At 30.3% G+C, this 15,145-nt stretch overlaps 1 protein-coding gene across 2 annotated transcripts; it reads left to right on the forward strand.

Annotated features, from left to right (window-relative positions):
• Positions 1-3,967: 3,967 nt before the first annotated feature.
• Positions 3,968-13,232, forward strand: LOC134681020 (uncharacterized). 2 transcript variants are annotated; one of them, XM_063540385.1, is made up of 4 exons: positions 3,968-4,043; positions 7,487-7,671; positions 8,685-9,065; positions 12,370-13,232. In XM_063540385.1, exons 3-4 carry the CDS (start codon positions 8,700-8,702, stop codon positions 13,066-13,068), a joined length of 1,065 nt encoding a protein of 354 aa, XP_063396455.1. In that variant the 5' UTR covers positions 3,968-4,043; positions 7,487-7,671; positions 8,685-8,699; the 3' UTR covers positions 13,069-13,232. The 2 variants fall into 2 exon arrangements, with proteins under 2 accessions (XP_063396455.1, XP_063396454.1); XM_063540384.1 differs by lacking the exon at positions 3,968-4,043 and adding an exon at positions 6,811-6,931.
• The last annotated feature ends 1,913 nt before the right edge of the window (positions 13,233-15,145 follow it).

The raw sequence follows: 15,145 nt of genomic DNA on the forward strand, positions 1-15,145 counted from the left end.
ATTATTTATGACAGTTCGTAAAACATAAGTGTAAAATTTGATTTCTTTACATTTACATGTCTTTCCGAGTCGAAATTTATACAGACATTTTGCCTCAGTTATTTCCCTTGGAATTCTGTTTTCGTCTATGTTCCGTACAAAAGTCCAAGGACATAACGCCCTCTGTGAATATCCTTGATAATTGAGTGGTACTCTACATTTAATTGGATATAAAGGTCTGCGTTTGATATTGACAAATGATTGGTTAATTGATTCTAATTCGCCGTGTTCATAATTCATTACAGCACCTGGAAGCATATACTGGGTTTCTTGTGTCAGACTTTGGAACGATCTGGTTTTATTGCATTGCCCTCTGATAGTACTGCATACTGCGTGTACAAAATAAGTAAAACAAATACACCAATAACAGAGCTGAAATATAAAAAAAAACACATGCATGTATTATCAATAAATTAAATATCTTTTAATTCCTTCTCACAATTTACATACAGTCGGAATAAGCAGACATAACAGTTTGTCAGAGAATACAAGTCTGTATAGAGCAGCAGTAGTATTATAACCAGCACTTTTATTTTATCGTATATACAACTTATATGAAAAGAATTCAAAATTGAATTAGAGTTTCAATGGGTTAACAGTAAAAAGAAATATAATCTACGCCGTTTACAATATGATCATAAGTAATGTCTAATGATATAAAACTAAATGATTTAATATAAAATTGTGTTGTTAGGAGTTGGTGTCTCAATAATACTTTATTTGGAGGGGTTCGTATTGTTTATTCTTTGGTTTTCTATATTGTGTCATGTGTTCTATTGTTTGTCTTTTTCATTTTTAGCCATGGCGTTGTCAGTTTATTTTAGATTTATGAGTTTGACTGTCCCTTTGGTATCTTTCGTCCCTCTTTTATTCATCAGACCATCTTTAATATCATATAAAATCCTCGAAGATTGACCGATATGATCGACTCAGTGCTTTTCGATGTTCATTTTTTTATATTTTTTTCTCTCTGTTTTTTTCGAAAAAGGTTGCAGAAATTAAAAATTAAATGTTAATGGTTTTTAATTCACATACTAGTAGTTGGTCGATTTAAAAAGCCAATGTATACTAATACTCTAAGTTCACTTATATCATGTGAAAACTATGTATAAATGTTAATTCAACATTCTTATACAGGACTCGTTGAGCCAAAATGTAATGAAATGTCAACTCAGAGTTGAATTATTCAACTATCAGTCTATCATGTATATTAATTTTCGATTCCATATACTGTAACAGCATGCAGAATTTCATAAATATCCGTCAGGTCGTCTATTCTACATGCTTTCCTTTTAACTTGTTGTTTTTAGTTAACATCTAACCTTTAAAAAGGTTCTGTTATATTATTTTTTTATATACAATAAAAAAAAAGAAGATGTGGACCGGTATGATTGCAAATGAGACCAAATGACACAGAAATTAACAACTACTGTTATAAATGTTTTTTTACTGTATGGCCTTCAACAATGAGAAGAGCCCATACCGCATAGTCAGCTCCGAGATGACAATGTAGATCAATTCAAATGAGAAAACTAACGGCCTAATTTATGTAATTGTTTTAATCAGATAACATTGTGTTGTATTGTCTACAGTATATAATTGTCGTTACGCGGTATAGCTCTCTCTTTAAAAAGGGAAATATATATAGTGATAGTATTAGCTCTTCCGTATACATTCCACAATACAAATAGAACAGAGTTTAATATTTGTCCGTTGTCGCTTAATCTAAGATACACATTATTTTACATGTGGGAAATTTGCATGAAGAAAAGTTCATCAATAAGAATATAGCACTGCAGCACTGTAGAAATTACTGAGAACGTATATGTAGATTTTTCACGGTTTACATGTGTCATTTCTTATTTTCAATTGATAGAAATGTATGTAACGCAAAATCAATACGTCTTTAACTGTTACAAACCTTGTAAGTATCCATGATTAAAACTGTATGTCAACACTTCTAGATTCCATGTGTTTGAGATTCCGTAAGTACGGTTTATATATGATACTTTCACCAGTAAAAAAAACATTTATAAAGGGTTATGTGATAAGATATCGTCGGAAGAAAAGACAAAAAGAGAAGAATGAACATCCTCATTGCTGATATGTATAGAAACAATGAACATTCAATCAACAATAAAATGTCATTTCCTTGAGCTTTGGCCACTGTAATTACATGCTATTGTAACAGATTGATTTTAAAATGCTGGTCATCCGGGATTATTTCAAATAACCAGGGACAAATGACGTTGTACAAGGGAAAGTACACATAAATAAATTTTGCAAAAAAGGAAAATACTTTTCGAGTCATACATATGTATGAATGGCACATCATGCCAACTTAGAGCACATGTGATTAAAATTCAGTTATGTAACCACAGGCACTTGTCTCTAAAAAAAAATTTCCTATATACCTTAATATAATATACTGTTATATTAAGGTATATAGGAATTTTTTTTTTAGAGCCGACAAGTGCCTGTGTATGTAACCACAGAAACCCCAAAACTTTCTCTCAACTATTTTTAAACAAATCAAATGTGCCTTTGAAGTTCTTATAAAACAGTAGCGATTCAAAATGTACCACCACGAAATGGCATATTAACAATATTCACCAAAATCACTAAACTTTAAATAATTCAGTGGGAGGACATCACATAAATAGCGACCCATAAAGTGATACTGCCAACTTTTCTTTTATCATTTTCCCGTAAAAAATATCCTGTAGGCCTATGAAGCCAGGATATTGTAAATAAAGGAACAAGTTGATAAGAAGAGGGGCACCTTTGGTTCCCATTGCAATGTCGAAGTTTTGTTTAAAACGTACAAAGTATGCTGCAATCAAGAAATCAGGCACATGATCTTGATAATATCAGTGTCAGAGAATGTCTTGTTTGAATAAGAATGGGTTTTATTTCAAGTAGAGGTATACCTCCCGAAATCAAGATATTGGTTTCTCGGCGTACGTTGGCCATTATATTTATGAAACAAAGCAGGACCTATAGTCCAATTTGTCTTTAAGTTTGAAATGGTAAATAATAATGTGTTAAGGGTTGAAAAGTAAAATGTTTTAGTTATTGACAAAATGAATAAAAGGCCATATAGACTTTCATTGTAAATATCTAAATGGATCATCGGAATCGATTGGAAGTGACAAAAGTTAGAGTATAAATGAAAGTTTTGAATGCTTATATATAACTGCATAGTTTTAAGAACATTTTCTAAACTTATTCTGCACGGCATCTATGTGTATCATGTGTGTGTCGTCGATGATAATCTGATAGAAAAGGCAAATTAATAATGGGAAATAGAATATTTCGATTTAACATATATATCGGCCAGTTATTGGAAAGAACCGTAAAAATAAAGGCGTGATCTAAATAGAGATTATGGGGGGGGGGGGTGTCAGATATACTAGCAGCTAACAGTTACAGGAGGACCCTTAAGGCTTTATAGCTGACAATGCGGTATGGGTTTTTGTTCATTAAATTATTGAATGCCGTTATGTGACCGGGTGTCTTTATTGAATCGTTATTTACTTCTGCTATTTCAGTGATATCCGGTGTAAATGGTCTCATTGACAACTTTGTCACATCTTCGAATTTGTATAGTACATTTTTTCCTCAACATGGTGAAATTTCGAAAATAAGAATACCGAATTCGAAAATGATCATTGATCATCATTGATGATACAGTAACTGATCATAACTGACATTCTAAAGATATCTTTAAGTTTCTTTTTGCCAATTCCTTCAGTCATGTCATTTATTGATGAGGGCGTCGAATATAAATTATAATTTGATTTATAATTTCAACCGAGACATATTGTATGCCTCAGATACAAAATTCTTAATTTAGGAGGAAAAAGTAGTGTCATTTCCGAAATAAATCGTGATATATCCGATACAAACCGACATTTAGACATGAAAAGTAAACTTCCGGTTTGTGCTCGTTCTGATTTTTTGGTGAATAGTGTGGAAAAGCTTAGTTGTTTTTGTTTATTTATGTAGGTACACATTTGGAAAAACTCATGGCAGTGCACATTGCACTTAAAAATAAATAAATAACAAATAACAAAAAAAAACCTAGAAAATAGCGAAATCAATAAAAGGCAAATGCGAATTAGGAAATGTATCCATAATTATAGGGACAGAAATATAATAGTCCCATTTCAGATCAATTTTAGACAATACAATATTTTATGAGCACAAACACATTTACATTAAATGGTTATGGCATACAACATTAAGACAATACATTGACAATAGTTAAATTGATTATAATTATATTAAAGTGACACAGGAACATATATATTAGATATACTGTTCCCAGAGTGACAGCTAGTGGTATTCACAAGGAAGAAAAGAAAACTATAATTATCAACAGCTAACACATTATTAATGTTCATGAACAATTACATAAAGAACACAAAATAAAATTCAATAAGGTTGCATATTAAAAGAAATATATCATAATAAAAAAAAAATATGATAAGGCATAAGAGTTACATGTACAACCTACAGCTAGGAAATAGGGAATTTTTTTTACATTGAGTGTATGGGAGCAACATTCATAGACAATCTGACTATAACCATGATAACAGCTAGCACTGAATGAAGAAATAACATAAATGTCTTTAGGGTATGAAATCCAGGTCCGTTCGCCCTGATTCATGTTCACCCTAGCACCTGTTCGCCCTGATACACCTGTTTGCCCAGAGTTCATTTTCCCTGATTTTTTTCTTTTTCCAATAGTTGTCTAGTCACATATTTTAAGTATTCTAACAATATACAGTCAGAGCTCAGACATAAACAAGTCCATTTTTTTTTTTTGACTTAAATAAGTCGAAACAGGTATTTATTATAAAAATGTAGTTTCAATTTTAGACTTATCTAAGTCAGAAAATGACAGACTTGTTTAGGTCTATTTATGTTGGTGAAAAAAACTTAATATTACTTTGTGGCCAAACTACACCATCTATGACAGCTATAGTCAAGCAAAAACCTGTATGAGAGTTCACAAGGACTTGAGCTATCTATATTTAATTATCTAATTGAACATCCTTACTAAACACAGATGTTTAAGTGTGATTCCAGGTGGTTGCATTGTAAGGTTAATTAACATTTTCTCCCATTTTTTAGACTCTCATTCATATTTTTCTTTAGAAGACAAAGCATTGGCTTTCAATGTTGTCATTATTTGATTTAGATGCATGACCTCCTGATAAATATGCGTGGGTCTTAAAGTTAACCAATTTTGATCACTCATCGACTTGTAGGAGTCAATATTTGCAACTTTTTTATTCTGGTTTCTTGTTTAACAATATTGGACTTATTCAAGTTGTATTTTGTCTTACATTAAAGGGAGATAAATCCTAAAACTTACAAATTTAGACCTCTATGAGTCAAAAGCAGATTCAGACTTATTTATGTCTGAGCTCTGACTGATATATATGTTAAAGTTTGTTGAAAAATTGACAGAATATTTATTATATCATTTTCCTTTTGATTTGCAGAGTAGAATACTTTGAATGCAATGTATTAATTTATCTCTATTTATATTTGTTAACAAAATAATTGTTTTCAGTCAATCACGAATGTATGTATTTCAACTGAGACTAGTCCCAGAGTATTATAATAGATGAACTTGAAAATCCGTTTCATGATTTACAGTTTGTATATCATTGTTTTAATTAATTTCAAGCTGAATATATCATCAAAACAAAACGATTGTTTTTATTATTAGTCATTGAACAATTAATGATCCTAATGATCCTTTTTTATAAAAGCCATAAACTTTTAGATATAAGAATATACATGTACAATGTATACCATAGAAATATCTGAATAAGTTTGTTTAACTACAATGCCCTGAATATTAATATTTTAAGTAGGGCTAACAGACTCTATGGGCGAACAAACTCAGGGCGAACGGACACTGGGCAAACATGTCATATGGGCGAACGTACCCAATACCGTACATGTAGTGATGTACATTGAGGTAGTCCAAATTATTATGAAGTCTTGGAAGTCTTTATCTTTTTGGCTTTGACGCCTTACTAACATGAATGAGGAGTCACAACAACAAAGTAAAATACAATGTAGTCTTTCAAGAAGTCATAATGTTTGGACTACATGTATTTACATATAGGTATAAAAGGTAACTGGAACCACACATATATTTTTATTTGGTCTAACTCTATGATTATGTATATATATATCAAAATAAAATCAGATAAAATTTATTTAAACTTTTGAAGTCAATAAAAAAAGCATACAACATGTACAATACAGAATCTACAGCATGTACAGAGCTTTTAAAACTGATATACTAAAAGTATGTAACAAACATAACAAATAGAGCTAGATAAACAATGTTACAACTTACATGTACATGAAGAACACAGTCTTGTACTTTTTTGTACATATACATGTCAGATTTACATTTTTTGACAAAACATTATGCTACTTTATTTTTTTCATATATATATGTTCCGGACCATATTAGTATTTGGACCATACATGTACGTGTATGGTCATGACCATATGCGTATACTCATATGGTCCGACCATACGCGTATGGTCGGACCATATGAGTATTATACTCGTTTGGTTATTAACGGGTCGGACCATTTGAGTATTTGGACCATATAGGTATTTTTCAAATGTATAATAGAAATAATACGTATTAATTTTACATTTCAAAAGCTACATAAACATTAAATATTGATGCCACAGTTGATCTTAGTTTTCATCGCTAATTGTATTTGTGTATGCTTTTGTATACTTAGAATGAATTTCACACGGTACCATACATGTAGCCTTTCTGCGATTGCTTGTTTTGGCTGTGTGCAGTGAATGTGATATCGACTTGGACAATTCCGATGTGTCTACGGTGTTTTTTTTAAAAACTCTAGATCTCCAATATCGTAAAATGAGTATCATAGATCAAATTAGATAAAGGCAGTAGCTATTTCATGGCTCATAAATGCTATTTTACGGGTCTTATAATTAAATTAAAATAGGAAGTATAGAAATAAAGAATAGAAAAAATAAAGAAACATACACTTTTAATATTTTACTTTTATATATATATTAAAAAATATCATGATCTTTAAAAAATAGCATAATCTTTGCCGGTGATGTCACCTACTTTAAACAATAAAATTCCTTTTACAATATGTACATTTGATTTTGACATCTTCTTATAATTGTACTTACAAAAAGTAAGTAATATTAACTGTGTGTGAAACTGGTTTTTTTTATAATTTTTTTTTAATATATAATGAAATGACATTTTAGTGACGTAACAACCAGAAGGGTCACACCTAATGAAGAGTTTAAAAGTATACTTGTTGATTACCCCGACCATACGCGTATGGTCCAGATACTCATATGGTCCGGAACATAAACATCATGTTCAAAATGTACATGTATGTTCATATTGTAGGCAATGCCAATGAACTGTGCGAATATGAAAGAGTAAATTGACTAAGTGGCAGTGTTTAGATCAACCTTGAAATGAAAGAAAAGAAGAAAACAAAAATGGACAGTTCTCTGTTTACTCCGAGTGGTCAGCTTCTATCCAAAAATCAAGGAACCAGATGATATATAGTACATTGTAGCATCAACTGGGTGAGTTAATACAGTACCTGTATGTATGTCATGTACATGTATATCATGTATATGAAAGTATGAAGATGTGTTAGGATTGGCAATGAGACAACTTTTCACCATATAAAATTGAACATTCTTATTCTGCATACTATTAGCATTAGGTTTAACAACAGGCATATAAAAAATGTTAATTTTATACTTTTTTTTATTCTTGTTTATTATGCTCAATAATGAATAAATGGATATGTTGGTTAAATATATTATTAATTGAAATTTTAAATGTAGCTTATAGTTAACCAACAGAGCAAAGACTGGTAATCATTGGTGAAGAGCAAGTATAAAAAAAAATCGAGACAGGGTGATATTCTGACTGTTGCCTTGCAAATAAAATATTTAGCAAATGAAAATCAAAACTAAGAGTGATGATTTAATACAATGCAAAAACATTTGTAGGTCAATGTAAGAAAAATATAAGCTTTTTTGTACGAGATTGAGAAACTGGGGAAGAATGAGGTTCTACCCAGCCTTTCCCCAGTTGGTGCCGAGTTCAAAAAAGTTTATATTTACATTGACCAAATATTGTTTTTATACTGCAAGTTAAATTAATACATTGATAGTTATTCAAATTGGAACTCAAATTTCAAACTTATTTTCATCCCTTAATGAACCCCTGACTGTTGAAAAAGTGTTCCATGATGTGTTGCATGATGAAACTGACATTGCACAAACTATACATGACAAATAGTTGCAGTATACATTGTACATGTAAATATGATATATTTACCACATACATTTGAGAAGCAATTGGTCAAACAAATTTTATTTAGTTTTATGTACATTTTGTCAGTATGTACATGTAGTTTTCATTTGTTATAATCAGCACTTTTATTTTGTATTAGTACAGATCTTTTGAAATCTTGCTAAACACATGAAATAATTTCAATTTTCCTTAACAATGTTTGAAGTAAGTAATTTTTTGACGTGTTTATATTTCTATACATGTTTGATCATTTTTATTTTATACTTTTCAGAGATGTAATGCACTGATGATGAACTGTTCAAAAATGACCATTTCCAAGCATACTGCACTGTGGATGGCGTCCTTCTCCACTGTTCTTCTTCTATTGCTGTGTCTGTTTTGGAATGATCCAGTATTGAAGAGTCAACAGTATATTGTGCCACCACCAAGACCTTATTATTTGCCAAAAAAATCTGAAAACGTGAATATAAACTTAAAATCATCTGGTTCTTATAAACTCACAGAAGAAAAAGAAGACATAACTGAAATACTAGATGGTGTTAAAAGTATGGAACACAAAAAGTCCCTGTTAGTTACACTGATCAACAATGCTTATCTCCCATTCACCTACAGCTGGCTATGTAACACTAAAGACATGAATATTCATAAGCAGGTAGTCATTATTTACATAATACATGATACATGTATTATCACAATTTATAAAAAAACGCATGTCGAATGGAAAAGTTACTACAACATCTATGATTGCAAATGATACAACCATCAACCAGAGTCCAAAAGACTATAGGTCTTGTCACTAGCACTTTAGAATAGAGCAAAACTCAAACTGTATGGTCAACTATTATATATAAAAGGCCCTGACATGACAAAAAGTTGAAATAATCTTTTTAACATTGGTTTGGTTTCCAATGATATTAAATGATTATAGAAAGATTTATTACATGTATGTCTAAAATCATTAACATTTATGTTTATCATACCCTCTATTTATTCTTTCTTATACATTTTTGTATATGATAATTTCAATGTAGAGATTTACAACTATTTAAAAGCTCTAAGATGACTTATTGATAACAAAAACATGATGTACATTGTATTGCGAGTGCATTGTCTATATGGACTTGTACATAGTAGATTTTGTACTTGCAATAAAACTACTCTGAAAAAAAAGATATGTTTCCATTTGAAGCTTTTCCATCTGAGTAAGTACTTAATTCATTTAATTAGCACTAGTTTATTGGGATTTCAAGTTTTATCTAATTTTTCAATGTTTTAGTTGCATACAGTACATGTATGAACATTTATGTTTTTCTGCTTCAATGTTTTCATTAAAACATTTCAAAATACACACTTTCACTTTCATAGAACTAATAAACATGTATATACAGTGTAAACTGCCTAATCCACGACCTGAGTATTCCAACATCCTGATTTAACCGACACATTTTCATAGTCCCAAGATATGCCTATCATTGCAGAAAAATCTGAGTATTCTGATAACCTGCTTAATCTGACATTTTTTTCTGGTCCCCTAGTGTGTCGGATAACACAGGTTATATAAACACTGTATGTAGATTATATCAAAATTTGTATTGTAAGACTCTCTTACAAATGTACATGTACCATACAAATCCTAGTTTAAATATACATGTATCAGCTTTACTTTATCTTAATGTACCTACTAGTTATTTTAACAGCAAAGCAAGAACTTAAAGTCTCTAGTCTTAGAAGCTACTGATACGAATTATAGCAATGTATTAAAGGCTGACTGTGTAGTTCATGAACATTTTTTATTACTTGATATTCTTAATCTTATTATCTCATAATGCTTTTGATTTTTACATGTTTCATGTACAGTTTTATTTGTTTACACTTTGCAATGATGAATTTTGACCCAGTAGATTGCATTTTAACAAATAAAATGTTTGCATCCCTTTTAGTTCCATTAGACTTGTTTTAGGTCTAGATTACTAGAATTTCTTTTGCAATACCCAATTTTGCAAAGGGTGATGTGTTTTTTAGCTCACCTGACCTGAAAGGTCAAGTGAGCTTTTCTCATCACTTGGCGTCCGTCGTGCGTCCGTCGTCCGTAAACTTTTACAAAAATCTTCTCCTCTGAAACTACTGGGCCAAATTTTACCAAACTTGGCCACAATCATCCTTGGGGTATCTAGTTTAAAAAATGTGTCCGGTGACCTCGCCATCCAACCAAGATGGCCGCCATGGCTAAAAATAGAACACAGGGGTAAAATGTATATTTTGGCTTTTATCTCTGAAACCAAAACATTTAGAGCAAATATGACATGGGATAAAATTGTTAATCAGGTCAAGATCTATCTGCCCTATGAATTTTCAGATGAATCAGACAATCGTTGTTAGGTTGCTGCCCCTGAATTGGTTATTTTAAGGAAATTTGGTAGTTTTTGGTTATTATCTTGAATACTATTATAGATAGAGATAAACTGTAAGCAGCAATAATGTTCAGCAAATTAAAACCTACAAATAAGTCAACTTGACCAAAATTGTCAGTCAACCCCTTAAGGAGTTATTGCCCTTTATAGTCAATTTTTAACAAATTTTCGTCAGTTTTTGTAACTTGTACAAAAATCTTCTTCTCTGAAACTACATGGCCAAATTTAAACCAAACTTGGCGATAATTATCATTGTGGTATATAGTTTGAAAAATGTGTCCGATGACACCGCCTATCAAACAAAATGGCCGACATGGCTAAATTTAGAACATAGTGGTAAAATGCAGTTTTTGATTTATATCTTTAAAACTAAGACATTTAGGGCAAATCTTTCAAGATTTAAATGTCCATCAGAATAAGATCTATCCCCTCGCAAATTTTCAGATGAATCTGACAACTCGTTATTGGGTTGCTGCCCTAAAATTGGTAATTTTAAGGAAATTTTGCAGTTTTTGGTTATTATCTTGAATACTATTATAGATAGAGATGAACTGTAAACAGCAATTTTGTTCAGCAAAGTAGGATCTACAAATAAGTCAACATGATCAAAATTGTAAGAGTACCCCTTAAGGAGTTATTGCCCTTTATAGTCAATTTTGAACAAATTTTCGTCATTTTTGTAACTTGTACAAAAATCTTCTTTTCTAAAACTATGGGCCATATTAAACTAAACGTGGCCACAATCATCACTATGGTATCTATTTAAAAAAAGTGTCTAATGACCCCACCTACCAACCAAGATGACCGACATCAGTAAATACAGTAACAGGTGAGCGACACAGGCTCTTGAGAGCCTCTAGTTTTATTTTGTGGTGTTCTTTTCAAGTATCAATCTTCATAACAATCATGCAATTTTTAAGTTGAGTCATTCACATAAAGAAAGCTCAATGATTTTTTTCTTTTTGAAATTCATCTACTTGCTGGGTGCATACTATGAATTATATAAAAAAAAAATTCAAACTACCTGTTTATCAATGAAAATTGATGCAAAGAAATGCATTACTTATTATGGAATTGTCTCCCTTCCATGAAATTTCAAAATGCATTCCATATAATCTTTAGATCTCTTTTGAAAATGTCAATTCTGAACATGATATAGAAAATAATTTCTCCTATATAAATGATTTTAAGGTTGATTGATCCTGAATTTGTTTTATTTATGTGGTGGATTATATTTGATTCTGACTATTTGACAGGAAATAACATACATGTATTTGAATTTAAAATTCTTGATATATAATAAATATGTACAGTATCCACAATATTGAATATGTGTATAAAGTTTTTTTTTAGCACATTTACTATCTATGTTAGATTTTTTTTTTAAATCTTTATTGAACTGTCACATATATCTTTCATAATTTTATTGACACGTAATGTGAGGAAGAGTAAAGATGTCTTGTTTATTCATAAACTAATGCATAAAAAATCAACTGTCAACTTCTTATTTTGATGATCTTTTTGAACTTCTTAAATGTATTTCAGGTTTTATTGATTACAACTGATGGTGAGTCCAAAGACCAACTGAATACATTATGGCCAGACGTCAAAGTGGTCGCTATTTCAGGGATGTCATCAAATGGAGATCAAACCTATAGCCATGCTGGCTATGTAAGACTTATGATCAGACGAACACAAATATTGTTGAAAATGTTGCAGAATAATATAGAGATATTCCTGTTTGAAGTTGATTGTTTGTGGATAAAAAATCCTGTCCCAATATTAGCGAACAATACAGGTTTTGACATTTTGGTAAACCCTGTTTCTAATAGACCTGGGATAGTGGCAGGCGGTTTTATATACATGTTTCCTACACGTGCAACAAAATATTTATGGAATGAGCTGAATAATAAACTGACAAAATTAGAACAGAGGATAAGGAATTTACCTCCGGGGAGAGGTATTTCTGAAGGTGAAAATGACCAAATATATCTATCAGATTTAGTCAAACGAAGAGTTGATGGTTTAAAATGTAAAACTTTGCCACTGACAGACTTTGCAGATGGTAAATGGTATACATTACCAAATAAAACAAAGACAGCATCAGATCCTTATGTAGTCAACAATAACTGGGTGAATGGTAACCAGAACAAAATTTCAAGAGCAAAAGCTTGGGGACATTGGTTTATCAGGAAAGATAACTCTTGTGATACAGAACAAGTGAAAACAATTGTTAAGCTTTGATGCAACTTTGATTTAAGTAGAATATACAGAAGAAAGTGTAATAATAGTTCAAACGTCATTTTTTAAAGAAATTTAAAAGAAATGTATCATCGTTTTTTACATATATATTTGTTTTGTAAGCAGAATTTTTCAAATACTTCAAAATTAGAGATGAAAAATAAGTAATTTTTACAATCAAGAAATCCATCTAGTCATTTACTTAATTATTTGTTCATCAAAATACATTTATCTTTTTTTTTTTTTTTTTTATATATTCTCTGTTTTTACTTTTTCAACAAGAAAATGTTTATCAGTATTATAATTGATTGTTGAGATTTTTTTCATTTAGAAAATAACACTTAAGTTTGGTAAACACTTTAAAACACAATACATGTACAATAACTACAATGTATTTAATTATGACTGTGATATTGAGAAATCTCAACAAAAAACATTTTTAAAGCTATGTTTTTACAAATTTATATGTGATTTGGTGGTAGACTTTTAACAAGAACATGTAAAAGTGTTGATATACATGTATATTATATATATATGTATCAATATACAGGACATGTTTATTCAGTACAATTTACTTAACTATATCACATTCTTCTGTTTTTAAATGATTTTATTTTGTATATATCTAAGAATTGAATTCTTTTGGTAAATTTATTGGGGTGAAAAAGCCTTGACTGAAGCACATTTTGCATGAATCGTGGATTGATTCATTCTGAAAATGTGCACATATAAAGAGCCTATTATTTGAACTTGTAATTATTTTTATTTATGGAATTTGCATAATTTCTAGTATTTTAAATTTTTAATAAATTTCCACATTTGTTTTGTACTTTAATGTTCTGTGCTGCGCACAACCCTTTTTATTACAAGAAGATAGTATGTTTTCAATAAAAATGTTCTGTGCCACGCACAACACTATCTATACAAAGTACATTGTATGGAAAGTGTTATGAACCGCTCAAAATATTAAAATACCAAATAAACATGTAATTTATCAAAAATTTCAAGCATAAGAAAATGTGCAAATTCCATAATTAAAAATAATTCCAAGTTTAAATAATAGCCTGTTACATGGTCAACACTTTTATAACCCAATAAAATTACTTCATATATTAGAAGTATTCAATACTTTATTTTTTTTACTGTTTAAGGATCATGAAAACAGGATTTCTATCCAGTTTTTCTTTCTTTACCTGTACACTTTATCAAGGGAGCTTGTGCCATAATAATTATAATTTTCCGCGTTTCAAAGTATAGAGGAAAATTATTGTACTAACGGTTCTTTCAATATATGTATGGACACGTGATATTAATTGTAGTAAATGTATTACGTGAATGGTCATTTTGGTGGGTTTTATTTCCATATCAGACCATTCTCTCGCCAACTTCGAACTGGTCAAGTTCAGATTTAATGTTGGTTCATTAATGTTTGATTTTTTCTTGTTTTTTGTACTATATATTGGTATTTTTGTTTGCTATTACACATTTTGATGGTATTTTGTTTATGTAAACATAAGCTAACTTTCAGTATTGTCCAAGTACAACTCTTGAGACGATCTTCTGAGCATTAGGGTTTGGACACAGGTTTCCATATCGACTTAGGTAACTTGGTTGTTGGTTTTTTCTGACCGGCGGGTTCGTTTATGACAGAGTCAATGTTTTCATTTCGTATTGAAAGCATTGTTTATACATATGTATATAGATATTATTTGCATAAATATTATGTTTGTTATGATAGATTATAATAAAATCCGGTGTCTTTCTAGTCTTGTGGGGGATCAGCAATTATAAATTGTGTTTGATATATGTATTGTTATATATAAGTATAGTGTGTACATACATTTCATTTTGAAATGAAGGTTAATTTCAGAATTACAAGAGATTGCTGTTGGCCAATCTAAATAACATATCATAATGAAACATACATGTACATGTAATCTAAATTATACTGGAATGTTGAAAAAAAGTAAGCGTAGATTCAAGTTTTGGTATTAAAACAGTTCTAGATGGTATATGCAAATGTATCATAATTATGCATGATTCATGAATATTTGAAACATTCCTAAAGCTATTTTAAAGA

The sequence above is a fragment of the Mytilus trossulus genome, chromosome 8 (assembly GCF_036588685.1).
Source record: "Mytilus trossulus isolate FHL-02 chromosome 8, PNRI_Mtr1.1.1.hap1, whole genome shotgun sequence".
In the NCBI taxonomy this organism is placed as follows: domain Eukaryota; kingdom Metazoa; phylum Mollusca; class Bivalvia; order Mytilida; family Mytilidae; genus Mytilus; species Mytilus trossulus.